Source organism: Leishmania mexicana, chromosome 33, assembly GCF_000234665.1.
Source record: "Leishmania mexicana MHOM/GT/2001/U1103 complete genome, chromosome 33".
In the NCBI taxonomy this organism is placed as follows: Eukaryota; Euglenozoa; class Kinetoplastea; order Trypanosomatida; family Trypanosomatidae; genus Leishmania; species Leishmania mexicana.
This window is the reverse complement of record NC_018337.1, coordinates 1,386,153-1,400,028: the sequence shown is the minus strand read 5'-3', so window position 1 is coordinate 1,400,028 and position 13,876 is coordinate 1,386,153. Positions and strand designations below refer to the sequence as shown.

The following is a 13,876-nucleotide window of genomic DNA, read 5'->3' as shown; positions in this document are numbered from 1 at the left end:
TGAACCGGCTTGGCCACGTGGCCCAGGTCAGAGACTTCCCAAATTCCCACCTAGCCTCGATACAGAGGCGGCGAAAACAAACGTGTAGGCCGCAAGATTCGCGGTACGTCTTCTGCCTGCCTCGATATCCGGCAGTCTTTTGTTTTCTGCGTCATTCCCGCCGTTGCACGGTTTACTGTGAGATAACACGACATCTGTACACCCGCAGCCGCACACACGTAAGCCACCGTCTCGACACCAACAGCGTCACCACCATCACCACCAACCAGCCCACAGTTTTGTAAGCGGCACCATTGACACCTACACGCGCCGATGGAAGAGAGGGGACAGGAGTCATGCTTGACCGGCATCGCACAAGACAGGCTACGGCCCGTCACCGAGAATTGCGCCAGCAGACCTTGTCAGCTCATAAACTGATTCGGTGACCAGCGCCGCTGAAACATTGGATCCTTGTACCGCCAACCCACCGTTGCAGTGTCGGTCCACACCAACGGGCGCGGGTTCTTCTCGGCGTGCGGGTGGACGCAGTCCTCGTACAGCCACGCCTTTTCTAATGGTGCGGTGCGCGTCTTGAGCTTGCGGACAAAGTGGCGGTTCACCTCGTCCTTCAAATACCACCACATCACCATGCAGGGGTCGCGCTCGTACATCTCGGAGAGGCGCACTCGGTACTTGCCGCCGGGGTAGGCGGTCTGCCAGGTGATGGGCACGCGAATCCAGTTGTCGCCCGTCATGACGGCATCCTTGATGTTTGTGATGACAACATGGTCCCCAGTCATCATGCCCGGCGTAAAATCGGGGCGATGTTGCCCGGTCATGTACTGGGCAGCAATCTTCGCCACATGTGGCAACTGCTGGCCTCGCGCGTCCAGCAACCACCACCGTTCCCCCTCGCGACACAGCCACTGCTTCGACAGGTCGTTGTAGAGCGGCAGACCCTCTGGATGATACTTGTGGCGGCGGAGCACACTCTTGAAGGGTGCTCCGAGAATAGAAGTAGCCCGAAGCATGATGAAGGAGAGTCCTGCCTTCTCTTTTAGAATCGATGTCGCTCAGGATGTAGCGGGCTTTTGAGAGGCAATGATACCCTCGACTCTGGAGACTGAAGCTTGTCCTTGTGTGCGTGTGCGTGTGTGGGTGTGTGCCTGGGCGGTCCCTCACCACAGACCAACTCCTGTGAACAGGAGGAAAAGGCAAAAAGGGCCGGCACCCCACAAAAGGCTATCAGGATGGATGCACGTGAAGTCGATGCTGGAGCTTATTTCATTCCTGTTTAGTTGCCTGGGGGGTGTGCGGCAACGCACAGACTCGTGGCGGCGGGGGGGAGCTCGAGGCGTGCCGGCGCTGCACACAGACGCACGCACAGGCAAATCCTATGCGAAACTGAGAAGAAAGGGGTGCATAGGTGTCGGGGAGACATGCACAGAAGAAATGGAACGTAGAAAAGGGAACGTCGGGAAGGAGAGACGTGAAGAACGGCGACTCGAGGCTGCAAAACGGCCTTCTTGTTTGAGAGAGATGACAATGGTTGGCATTCGGCGCCCCTGGTGCCACCGCCTGTCACAGCTGGCACACCTCACAGTGCTATACTGTGCAATGGCACCATAAGCGGGCCGCACATTCGCGAAGAGACGGAAAAAACAAAGGCGGAGCACAAGGAGAGGGAAGAAGCTAAGAGGGAGAAACATGAGCGTCATCCGACCCGTCAAGCCACGCTCTCCCTCTCCCGGTTACCGCCACCACAACCACCCTCCACTTGAGCATCGCCGTCCCTTGTTCAGAGCTTCTCACGATAAAAAATAAAAGTGGCGTGCGCTACTACACCAGTCCGCACGCCTGCGTATCACACGCCGACACTCGCGCATACGCGTGAGTCAAGCTGGTGTGCACATTCTCGATAAGCTGCCTCCCGCACGTTCGTCGTCTTTAGTTTCTTCGCTGTTTTCTCTTCGGAGCCGCAGCAGCTCACAATTTCCGCCAAACCAAAGTATCGCCGAGAGGCACGAAACAGTGAGGCGGCATCGACCCCCTCCCCTCCGTGTCCACCCAAGCCGCAAACCAAAACGCGGTATCACACAGACAAAAGCACACGCCTACAACGTACTAGCTGTCGCCTCGTCTGCCTTATGGTCATTCCTCTAGTGCCTCACTGCGGCCTGTCGTCCTGCCCTGCGCGACCTCACGTGACGACCTGCATCCTGCCATCTCCCTCACTCTTTCACATCCCACCTGCTCTCCAGTGCTTGCCTGCATGGTGAGCGAGGGAGACTAGGGGTGACGGGGAGACCACGGCGCAGCTGCCCTGCACACGCACAGGGAGGGGCTCATGACACAGACAACATGGCATCATGCGACACACACACACACAAGCACCAACAACAACATCGTCTGCTCACATAAGAACACGAACAGGGCGACCGCTTCTGTTGCGTTGATCTCGACACACTCTTTTTTGGCGCCTATTCGTTTCTTCTCCCCGTACATCCTCTCTTCTCCGATTTTCGTCCGCCAACACGGCTGGCTCGATAACACACACACACAGATCGGGCGACGCTCTTCACCACCGCCTGTGCAGGTAGCCCACCCCATAGAAGCAAAAACGTCGAGGAGAGAGGAGGAGGGCTGGGGTGGCCACCAAGGGGGAAAAAAGCTAGACGCGGTCGCGTGCATTGTGAGGAAACCACGCGCTGTGGGCCCGCCCCCTCCACACACACAAACACATCCACTCCATCCCATCCCTTTCACAACGGATTTACAGAGAGAGAGTCAAGAAGGTGATCAGAAAAGAACCACACGCGTCACCGTCACAGCGACAAGCACACGGCAACACCCACAACGAACATCGAATAGACGCCACCGAGGCGGATGACAACGGATCAAAACAGCACGCACGCGAGGTAGCGCAGTACGCACGCCACGAAAAGGGGAAGAAAAGGTGTGCGAGTCTGCAACTTACTGTAGCAGCGAGTTGAAGGAGCTGATGATCTCCTCGTTCTGCTTCTTGAAGTACTCCGTGTTCGCCTCCTCTCCCTCGATGGGGTCGCGGAACTTCATCTCGGTCAGGCCGGTGTAGACGGTCGGGATCTTCTCACGGATGTAGTTCCACGTGATCTTGTGGTCGCCGGCAGACTCGGCAACGACGCGCTGGGCCTCCTCGTAGAAGGTGACGATGTTGCGCAGCATCCAGCATGTCTTGTACAGCGGGCAAAACTTGTCGTACGGGGTGAAGGCGTTCTGCTGGAGGAACTCCTCACGAATCACCTTTGCCACCTCGAGGATGATCTTGTCGGATTCGGAAAGGGAGTCCTTACCTACCAGCTGCACAATCTCCTGCAGCTCCTCCTCGCGCTGCAGAATCTCCGACACGACGGCGCGCAGGCGCATGTAGTCGGAGTCGAAGGTGTTGAAGAAGGGCTCCAGCGCGTTCAGGTACTTCGAGTACGAGATGAGCCAGTTAACGGACGGGAAGTGCTTGCGCTGGGCGAGGCGCTTCTCCAGACCCCAGAAGACCTGCACAATGCTGAGAGTGGCGGATGTCACGGGGTCGGAGAAGTCACCGCCCGGCGGAGACACGGCACCGACGATCGTGACGGAGCCCTGGCGCTTCGGCCCGCCGATGCAAGTGACGAGGCCGGCGCGCTCATAGAAGGAGGCGAGACGAGCGCTGAGGTAGGCGGGGTAGCCACCATCGGCCGGCATCTCCGCCAGACGACCCGAAATCTCACGAAGCGCCTCAGCCCAGCGAGACGTCGAGTCGGCCATCATGGCGATATGCTTGCCCATATCACGGTAGTACTCGGCGAGGGTGATGCCGGTGTAGATAGAGGCCTCACGGGCTGCGACGGGCATGTTCGAGGTGTTCGCCACGAGGCAGGTGCGCTTCATGATCGACTCCTCCCGACCATCGATCATGGTCGTCAGGGTCGGGAACTCCATGAGCACCTCGGCCATCTCATTACCGCGCTCGCCGCAGCCGACGTAGATGACGCAGTCAGAGTTGGAGTACTTGGAAAGGGCCTGACTAATGACCGTCTTACCACAGCCGAACGCGCCGGGGATCGAGCACGTGCCACCCTGCACGGAGGGGAACAGCGCGTCCAGCACACGCTGGCCGGTCAGGAGGGGGTGGTTGCCGGACTCCTTCACAGCCACCGGGCGCGGCGTGCGCACGGGCCAGCGCTGCATCAGACGCAGCGACTTCTTCTTGCCGTTGTATTCGATCTCCACCACGTCATCATCCAGCGTGTAGTTGTCACCAGGTTGCACCGATACCACACGGCCCTGCATGTTCGGTGGCACCATAATGCTGTGATTGTTCATGAGCGAGTTCTCGGCGACGAAGCCCAGGACGTCACCACCCGTGACGATGTCGCCCACCTTCACAGACGGGGTGAAGTCCCACTGCCTCTGCGCGTTGAGTGCGCGCACCTGTACGCCTTTCGGGATGAATACGTTCTGCACCATCTGGTAAATTGTGTCGAGCGGACGCTGAATGCCGTCAAAGATCTCAGACATGATGCCAGGGCCCAGCTCGAGCGACAGAGGCTTGCCGGTACAGTAGACCGGGTCACCGACAGTCAGACCGTCCGTCTCCTCGTACACCTGAATCGTGGCTGTGTCACCCTCCAGGCGGATGATCTCGCCGACGAGGCGGAACGAGCCGACCTGCACAAGTTCGTACATGGCGCTGCCGCTCATGTTTTCGGCAATCACGACAGGGCCGGAGACGGCCTTGACGGAGCCCATCTGCTGCTCTGACTCGAACGCATGCTGATCGCGTGCCATGTTTTACTTTGTGTGTACTCACAGAGGGGAGAATAGGGATGCCTAAAGAGTTCCTAGGTGGTATGCACGTCGCTACGGTTGCTCGACCAGCAGACAACGGGCACGCGTATCGGTGCAGAAAACAGCGAAGAGAATCGAGAAGAAAGGCGCTCGTTACTTGGTCGCGTGCTCCTTCGCACCAGGTTACACACAGAGAAAGAGGGACAGAAAATACGAGATGCAAGGTCGCGGAACCACGGATGGACACGCACACGCACACACAATGAAACCGGTAAAAAAAAGCGGGAAAAAGAAAAGGGGGAGGAAATAATGGGGACGAAGCGCTAGAAAAAAGGGGGATCAGTGGGCGGAGGAAGGCACATACACGTCTTTCTGACACGCTTGCTGAGACGGAGCCGCAGACAACATGAAGGAGAGAAACCAGCGCAGCGACAGAGAAGGCAAGAAATGTGACAACGCGGTGGAAGTGGGTAGGACCATATATGTCCAGTAGAACGGAATCGATGCGGCCGTTCATCACGTGAGGCGCAAGCAGCCGATGCGAGAGCGGCAACCAGGTGTGCGCACGGCGCAGATAATTTTTTTAAGCGAGATAAAAGCCAGAGGAGCGAAAGAAACATAAGAAGCGAATGACGATACCAAGTGCAAGACACGTGCGGGGAGGGGGGGGACTTGCTAGGCAAACTTCATGGGGGATCATTGGCCGACCAGAGCGCTCACGCGACACCCCTCCAATTCTCTGCCTACACAGCGCTTGACACCCACTGGACGAAGAAGGACGAGAATAAAATGCGCGAATGGCCGCCGCTTCATGATAGACGAACGTACGTGCGGCCTCGTGCTCTACGGACGCGCGCACGTAGGAGAAAGCAACCGTGATGCCATGCGTGCTCATGTATCCACAGGAACGCGACAAGCGTTTTTCTAGTGAGGGGCGAACAAAGTCAGTTCGATTGGGTCATCTTTTGACCCCTTCGCCAAGACACATTTTTTTTGGAGACTTGTTACCCAAAGAAACGGCGAACGGTTCCGGCGAGCACGCACACACCTCACAAGCGTCTGCGCACCCCCGCGTTCACAACACAGCTACGAGTGGCCATCACCCAGGATGAACGAAATAACTAAAAAAAACGCAAAGTGCTGAAAAAAAGAGTAAGAACAACCTCACGCCAGTACACAGAGAGGCACAGAATCTTTTCCGTTTGTTGTGGAGTGACCATCTTCAGCGCCGACGCATCCACGTGCACACTTTTCTTCGTGCGCGAGGGGAAAGCAGCCGCACGCATGCATGTGTGTGTGTGATGAGTCCACTTGCTTGACGCGCTCATCCTGTGGGAGGGAACAACACAAGAGGAAACAAAAAGAGCAGATTCGAGAAGAGGCGGACAGGAGAAACGAACAAGAGGGACGACGGGGTGCGGGGACAGACGGACCGTGATGGCAATGATACCGCGCAACAATGCAACTGTGCGACGCCCTTTTACACACACACATACATCCACATATGTATATATATACTCATCCACTCCACCACCGCCACCTAAGAAGAACCCTGTCAGAGAATATGAGGGACGCACATCAATCACCACAGAACCACTTTGTTTCTCGGGCCTCTTTTATTTTTTCGGTTTCAACTCTCTTACCGCTACATTATCATCCGTCACGTACAAACTCGAGTAACAGCTGAGTAGGAAGGGGAAAGCCGGCGAGGAGATGGTGGGATAGCACATATGACGGGGGCAATAACTTTCTTGTCTGTAGGCTGGTTTTGGAAAAATTTCCTTTCGTCCACTTTTGGCGGCATGTCCTTCCACCACGAACAAGCCAGCAAGTGTGCGCATGCAGACAGGGTTCCTCCACCCCTGTGGTACCGAAGCTCAATCCTCGTCATCCAAAAAGAACTGTCTGCCGTTGAATCGGACCCGCACGTCTAACAGCCTCTTCATGTCCTTCCTCACCCCTTTTGTTTCCGGACGCTCGCTTACGTGACTGCTCAAAGCGAAGCAAACATATATATATATATAATCCACTATTGCTGGAAACTCGTCATGCACAAAGTCAAAGCACAAAAGGATGACAACTGGCGTTTTCTTTTCCTACACCGTGCCTCGGTTCGCTGCCATGCAATGTGAGGTCAAACGCCACGCCAACCACCAGGTCTGCCACAGGCCTCCATCCTGTAGTGCGAAGCAGCCCCTCGACACCCACCTTAGAGCAATGCGCCCAATCCGTCATTATGAGCAAGGCCTCTGCCTCTCAAACGCCGCCCACCCTAGGAGGTTGCCTCGCATCCGCTCCCATCATGCCAGTGGCCCACCTGGTGCATCCCCCTCCCCTCGGGGCGGCTCAGGCTCCCCCCTACAGCGGTGGGCAGTGTGAGCACCGGGAGAGAGACGCGTTCAAGTCGCGCGGACAGTCTGGCGATAGCATGGATGGCACAAGCGCTGTGCATTTGTTGCGGACTGCCCCGATACAACGCCGCCCAGCACCTGTGGCCGCCGACATCCGTTGCGATACATCGCACTGGCCTCCTCGCCTCGCAGGAGCACGGACCTGCCACCACCAGAGGGTGGCTCCTCATGCGACGATAAGGGAATCACGAAAACCACATACGAGCTGAAGCAACAACAAAAAGATGAGAACGTAAATCTACCGCCGTCTACGTGGATGGTGTAGACACGTCGTGTCGCCCCCCTCCCTCTTCGGGGGTCGAGATAAGACGCGAGCGAGGTGTGGTGGTAGGGAAGAGACTAACGAGACAGAGACAGACACACGTTGAGACAGGGAGAGTGAATGGGTGCGGGGGGACGGGAGCTGACGAATCCGGCGTAACGGCAGAGTAGGAAAGAAACCGTAAAGCCAAAGGAGGATCCAGATAAAAGGTGTTAGGTCATGTCGCTGTCTGCAATGGGGAGACACCGGCCGCAACAGTGCTCACTCCTCCCTTCCACGTCACCCCCGCTGCTTACCTTCCCCGTCAGCGCAAACAACACCGGCGTTTGTGCCCTGCTGTTGTATTGTACGGTATATCCTCCTGCCACAGAACTGCACTGACGGACCCACTCGCGCCGACAGACGCCAGGTCAAGGTTCGCGCACGAAAGCGGGAACAATCTCGAGATAGCGAAGGGGCGCACACAAATGTGGCGAGCGAACGGCGACACTTCGATTGCAACACCTTTGAATGGCGGCAGTCCCAAACAATCCTCATCTCTACTGACGAAAAGGAAGGTGCCGCAACAGGGAAACGGTTGCATAGCCGTCTGGTTAGTGATGGTGTGCAAAGCGCAGGGAGGAGGCGGAACATGTGCACCACAGCGCTGTCTCACGCCCCTCCCTGTCAAACCGCACTCACCTTCGTTCTTCCTCGCTGCACGCACAGCCCACCGCCGTCCCTCCTCCGTCCCGACATCATCACCTTTTTCAACGCAACAAAAAGGTGCCCAGCCACGGCTCCGCTCTTGGTGCCTGTTGGACGCATGCGTATGCGCTTGTACAGATGTGTGCGCTTACAAGTGCATGAGCCTGTTGGCGCATAGCTGGGGAAGGGAAGGAGCAGAGGTGCCGGCGCGCAGCCCCCTCCACCACCCACCCCTCGTGAAGAGAAAGCCTACCCGTCTAGTATAGACGCCATAGCTCTCTCCTTTATTTCGCGTTCTCCTCACCCCCCCCTCTCCCTTCGGATGGTATGGCCTGTGGCGTGAAATACGGAGACGCGCTTACGTGTGTGCCGAGGAAAGAAAACACGAGATGGAGAGCGAGCGGCAGCCAAATGCGCCTGCGCCATGACAGCGCACACCAAACACGTTCGAATTCCGCAAGGAGAAGTGGGTAAGGGGAGAAGTCTATTACAGGAGAAGAAAATGAGAGACGCCAGAAACAAAAAAGAAGTTACAGGAAAGCAGCTAGAGATGCCTCGCACACGTCCACGCCGCTACTCAGCCTTGATGGAGGCGTACATGTTCTGGACGAGCCAAAACGACCCAATAAAGCCGATAGAGCCGAGCGCCATACCAAACATAATGGACGCGCCGAGCATGTAGCCCAGGAAAAGGATGATCGAGGAGAGCGCGCGGATCTGCAGAGAGCGCTTGAGGAAGAGAATGCTGTATGCAAACAGGTGAAAGCCAGTAGTCGCAAGAGCGGAGTAGCTGCGCCACCACCAACGGTGGTCCTCCCCGCGCAAGGTGAAGTAGGTCACCACAATGCCCACCTCCGCGCAAAGCACGACCAGTGCAATGGAGAAGAAGGTCAGGAAGCCGTAGAGGTACACAGGCTCCTCCCGCCAGAATGCGTTCAAGGCGAAGGGTATCTCCACGCAGCACGCGATGAAAGGCACAAGACTGCCAGCTAGTACATAGTAGAGAGACGTGCTCTCTGCCTCTTCCGGTATGAGTCGAGGGATGCTGCTGACCCTGGCTGTGACGACCAGAGTGTCCATCTTGAAGCCCCAATAGATGCCATAGCATCCAAAAGGAAGTGAGATGAGCAGCCATGCAAGTATGATCCCGACCACCGTCAGGAACGGGATGGCCGCCGTGCTGTGCTTTGCCCAATGGATGAGGTTTAGCAGCATGACGCCGCCTCCTAGTGCAGCCGGGAACGCGGCCATGCAACACACGGTGGTCTTCCACGAGGCCATACCGAAGAGTTTCAGCAGTCGAGTCGTCACAAAGCCGGAGACAACGTGACCAATCAGAAAAAGTGCAATGACGGTGCTCAGGAAGGTGCCGCGGTGCGTCGAGTCCACCGCGTGGATGGCGCAGAGAAACACGCTGGTGAGCATGGTCGCCGCAATCTGGCACCCGGCGCCGACGGCCGTCACCAGGGCTGCGGCATGCTTGGGTGGGCGGAAAACATCGCCGCGTACCAGCTTCCAGCCTGACTCCTCACGTATCTCCCTCTCGTCCATCTCCTCGTCAAGGTAGACGGCGAGGTCCTTGCGCACAGTGCGGAGCATCACAAACGCTACCACAACGCCTGTCAGCATGGTCAGCAGAACGCCGTACAGGGCGGCGATCTTGTGCCCGCGCCGCTGGGTATCTTCTCCCATGCTGTGTTCGATGGGGTACTCCTCGTTAGACCTCTCCCACGTCACGCTGTACGTGAAAGGGACCTTGACATCTTTTCCATCCCTATAACTCGGCAAGATGTACGGGTGGCTTGAGTGTTGAAACGCTTTCGCAGTGCACGTGCCCACCTCTGCAACACTTCTGGCGACGACTTTGAACCCGACCACCTCCTCTCCCGTGAACTGAGAGATCGCCCGGTTCTTGATGCGAATGGTAAAGTCGAGATGATTGTGAAGAATGCTCGTCTTCACTCGGGTCTTTTCAACGTCGTTCTGTACGCCAAGCGGGTAGCCCAGCAGGTACGCGTTACTCCCCGCATGAGGGGACGCCGAAACGAGCGGCTTGTTGTCGAGAAACATGCGCACGTAGTAGTCACTATTGATCATGTAGTTCGCCCGCCGCACCGCTTTGACAGTGAACCTGGCATCGCACAAGGTGGCGCACTTGACGTCCTCGCCAACTCGGAACTCAAACATGGTTGGAACAAGACGATTGCCCGTCAGAACTTCGCCAATAGAGGGATGCTCGCGCCTCGCCTTCATCACCTCCTCAGAAGGCTGGCAAACAGGGAGTTTATAATAGTCCATCGGGGAGAGGGTGCGACTACTGCGGTAGGCATTCGCTTGAGGCGATATAATCGTGCCGGTCGAGTAGCCAGTGATGCCGGCCGAGACAAAGACGGTGGCACACAGGAGCACCAGTGCCACCACCAAAATAGGTGCGCGCCCTGCACGCATTTCCCGCACCCTTCCTGGCAGCTGTTTTCCGAGTCGCATAGCACGCATCCAGTACAGAAAAAGGCACCAACGCGGTGATGCACGTGTGGGTGTTTGTGCGTGCGGTGTGTGTGTATGTGTATGTGTATGTGTGTGTGTGTGTCGATATCGAGGGAAAGAAAAAGGCACCGCAAGCAAACAATAGGGAAAAACGCTACGCGCTGCGCCTTTCCTTACCTTTTCTAACTTGTTCTTCTTCCTGTTCGCTCACCGCCTCCCCGCATTCTTTTTTCCCCCTCCTCGCACGCTTGTGTGCAACTCGGTGCGTATGCGCGGATGCAAGGGAAAAGGGCACGTTTCGTGCGCGTCGCCTTGCACACAAAGATAAAGAGAACAGCAAGAAATAAAATAAGATCGGCAAAACCTCTCAGAGATCGTCCAAGTAAGTACGTGCGAAGAAGAAAAGGGAGAAAGGGGGGAGGCGAAGCAGTCGCTTCAGCTGCTGCAGGTATGCCCTCGCGTTTGTGCGTATACAGTCACACGTCGGTGTTGCGGTTCTCTTTTTTATTTTATCTTTGGTGGTGTGGGTGTGGGTGTGTGTGCAAGAGAAACGAGCGTCGCTGTGGTTGCTGCGTTTTGTATATTGGGTACGTGTGAGAGAGACAAGGGGGAGAGAGCGCAGGCGCGCGTGGGGTGGAGGAGGAGGCTGCAGCGGAACAGCACGTACATAAAGAAGGCAACAAGCTGCGCATCCGTATGGTGTGTACGCGCTTTTATTATATTCAAACCTTGGGGTTCTGGCAACTTGACCCGGCGCGGCACCCTGTGCCACCCAACGTTCGCGCTCGTTTCCACCGCCATGCGCAAAGGCGAAACTGAATGAAGAGATGACGCGCTCAGGGAGAAGACGTACAGGGTGTGGTGCAGGGGAGCAACACCTACGCCTACTTTCTCTCCATTGCGCTCTTCTTCAACGCCGCTATCCAGCCCCTCACTCTCTTCGACTCCATCAGGGCCACATGCCAAAGCGAGCGGGGGAAGGGGTGAAGCTGCGGCGAACTGCCCGTCGAGGTAGCATCGACGCATGCAGCAGAGGAGGAAGAGAAGCAGCGATGCGGCATCCCTGCAGCGGCCGTCACACCTTTTTTTTCCTCCTTCGATTCGGCACGCCCGTGTCGGCTTGGCAAAGTTTTTTTTGTCATGATAAATGAGAAAGCAAAAGTGAGAGAAACGACTTGAAGTGCCTCCCCCAGTCCTACCCCCGCCCCGTCGACAACAACACCTCCGCTACCGTCCTGCCCCGATCATCACGGGCCGATTGAAAGGAGGAGGAAGCGGGAGCAGGTGATGGGAAGATTGCTGTCCGCTGAGATGGAAAGGTGAGGGAAACAAAAAAGGGAGCGCGGGTGCGGTGAGTGCTGCACCTTAGTACGGCACCATCGCCTCGTAGTCAGCCACGCGGCGGGCGAGCACCTCAACGTTCTTGGGGCGCACAATGCCGCCCATGCGGGAGCTCTTCTTCAGCGGAGCCAGCGCCTTGCCGGCCTTCTTGGCGGCGAGGTGGGCCTGGAACTGGTGCTCCTTCGCCTTGAACGCCTCCTGGCAGCGAGACTTGCGGACGTGCTCGAAGCGGACGCAGATGCGCTTGCGCAGGGTGCGCGTGCGGACCGGCTTGTTGATGATGACACCAACGCCGCGGGGGGTCACGTTCCACACAATACCGGTGCGGCCGTGGTAGTACTTGTGCGGCATGCCCTCACGCACTGCGGAGTCCGCGACGACATCGACGTAGTCGCCGACCTTGATGTTCGTCAAGATCGTCGACACGGACGGGACGCCGTGCTTGCGGAACTTCTTGGCGAAGAGGTGGCGGGTGCCAGACTTGTAGCCGTACGAGTGGACCATTTTTCCTTCAAGGGGAACTCTTGTGTGCGCTGATTGGAGTGGATACGTCGATGGTGATCGAGTGGCGTCGGTGTAGTGGGTGGTGCGTAATGCAGGGCAGGAGTGCCACACCGTTGTAGATGACCGGTAAGGTCACGCGCCACAACGCGTCAACAGATTTGTTTATGAACGTTTGCGGTGTACCACCCCACCCCCAAAACCAAAGGCACCGATGCGGCAAAGTGTGATGGGCGTCACATGGTGAGGCAGGGAGGGAAAGTGATGGGATGAAGAAAGTAAGAATTGAGACGTGGCAAGCGCAAGTGAAAAAGATAAGCGAATCATCAGCTATAAAAGCCAGGAAGTGCTGCACAAAGAGGAGAAGCGTCACCGGCTTGCAGCCCGCAAGCGTGGAGCTGCCGGCGCGTCAGGCGACCATCACGCGCTTCAGCAGCGCACGACAGAGCCAACCTTAGCTGCCTAATAAGCCACGACGCGCCTCAGAACGACATGTACCCATAAGGAGACCTCGTCCCTCTCTGCACACTCAATGTACATCGATGGCTCGCGTGAAGCACGTGTGCAGACGCACACCGCAAGGGTGCCTGTCTGCGCAGCACTGTCACCGCTTGAGGGAACCCGTAGGCATCCCCCTTTCCCCGCGCGCATACACACGCACACGCATGCAGTCTTCCCGTTCACTCTCGCTTGCTCGTCTTACGGAGTGGTGAAGGGAAAAAGAAGAGCTGGAGGAGCGTCGAGCGTCGACTGGCCTTTCGTGCACGGGAGCGCTGCACGTTTTCGACAACGAAGTTTCCTTTTTTCGTTCGTTTCCCACGAGTCTTTGTCTTACCTTCGTATGCCCTGTACTGTTTTCACTTTGCTGTTACGCCTAGCCTTCCTCATCCATATGAAGCACTCATAGTGGAGACACGCGCGCACAGAAAGTGGCCTATTCTCGCAGACACGCATCGACGCTCACTATGCGCACTTGCGCAGCGCACGTCGTCGTTGCTCCATGGGCGGTGGCCTACGCACCTGGGCACAAGGTGGCGCACATCCGCGCACACCGACGATGTACATAACCACAGCGAGGCTGCCTTCCACAGGCGCTCACATAAATGGCAGTCTGGAGTCTCGCTGAGGCGTTGTGCGGAAGGCGCTGAATGGTGTGGAAAAACAGCAACGGCGGCGTGTGTGTGTGTGGAGGGGGATGGCGGGGCAACGTGGGGCCTCTCGACCTTGTTTCGTCAGACTCCGCTGGCGATACGGAGGGCCAGGGCGGGACTGGAAGGCGCACGTGCGTGCGTTGGTGAGGCGGCGAGGCGTTGTCACCCCTCTCTTCCTTGTGCTTGAGCTGTACAAAAAGACTGTTGTGCTTCTTCTGCCCCTCTCTCTCCCACTGCAGTGTCTGCACTGC

At 57.1% G+C, this 13,876-nt stretch overlaps 4 protein-coding genes across 4 annotated transcripts; all 4 read right to left on the bottom strand.

Moving 5' to 3' along the window:
- Positions 1–401: 401 nt before the first annotated feature.
- LMXM_33_3680 (50S ribosomal protein L13-like protein) lies at positions 402–1,010 on the bottom strand (the record flags this gene model as incomplete). The annotated part of the gene is made up of 1 exon (XM_003878877.1): positions 402–1,010. The coding sequence occupies one exon, from the start codon at positions 1,008–1,010 to the stop codon at positions 402–404; it is 609 nt and encodes a 202-aa protein (XP_003878926.1).
- Positions 1,011–2,952: 1,942 nt separating this feature from the next.
- Positions 2,953–4,785, bottom strand: LMXM_33_3670 (vacuolar ATP synthase catalytic subunit A,putative; the record flags this gene model as incomplete). Its single annotated transcript, XM_003878876.1, has 1 exon — positions 2,953–4,785. One exon carries the CDS (start codon positions 4,783–4,785, stop codon positions 2,953–2,955), a length of 1,833 nt encoding a protein of 610 aa, XP_003878925.1.
- Positions 4,786–8,718: 3,933 nt separating this feature from the next.
- On the bottom strand, positions 8,719–10,632 carry LMXM_33_3660 (transmembrane/endomembrane-like protein; the record flags this gene model as incomplete). Its single annotated transcript, XM_003878875.1, has 1 exon — positions 8,719–10,632. The coding sequence occupies one exon, from the start codon at positions 10,630–10,632 to the stop codon at positions 8,719–8,721; it is 1,914 nt and encodes a 637-aa protein (XP_003878924.1).
- Positions 10,633–11,997: 1,365 nt separating this feature from the next.
- Positions 11,998–12,477, bottom strand: LMXM_33_3650 (putative 60S ribosomal protein L21; the record flags this gene model as incomplete). The annotated part of the gene is made up of 1 exon (XM_003878874.1): positions 11,998–12,477. One exon carries the CDS (start codon positions 12,475–12,477, stop codon positions 11,998–12,000), a length of 480 nt encoding a protein of 159 aa, XP_003878923.1.
- Positions 12,478–13,876: the final 1,399 nt, after the last annotated feature.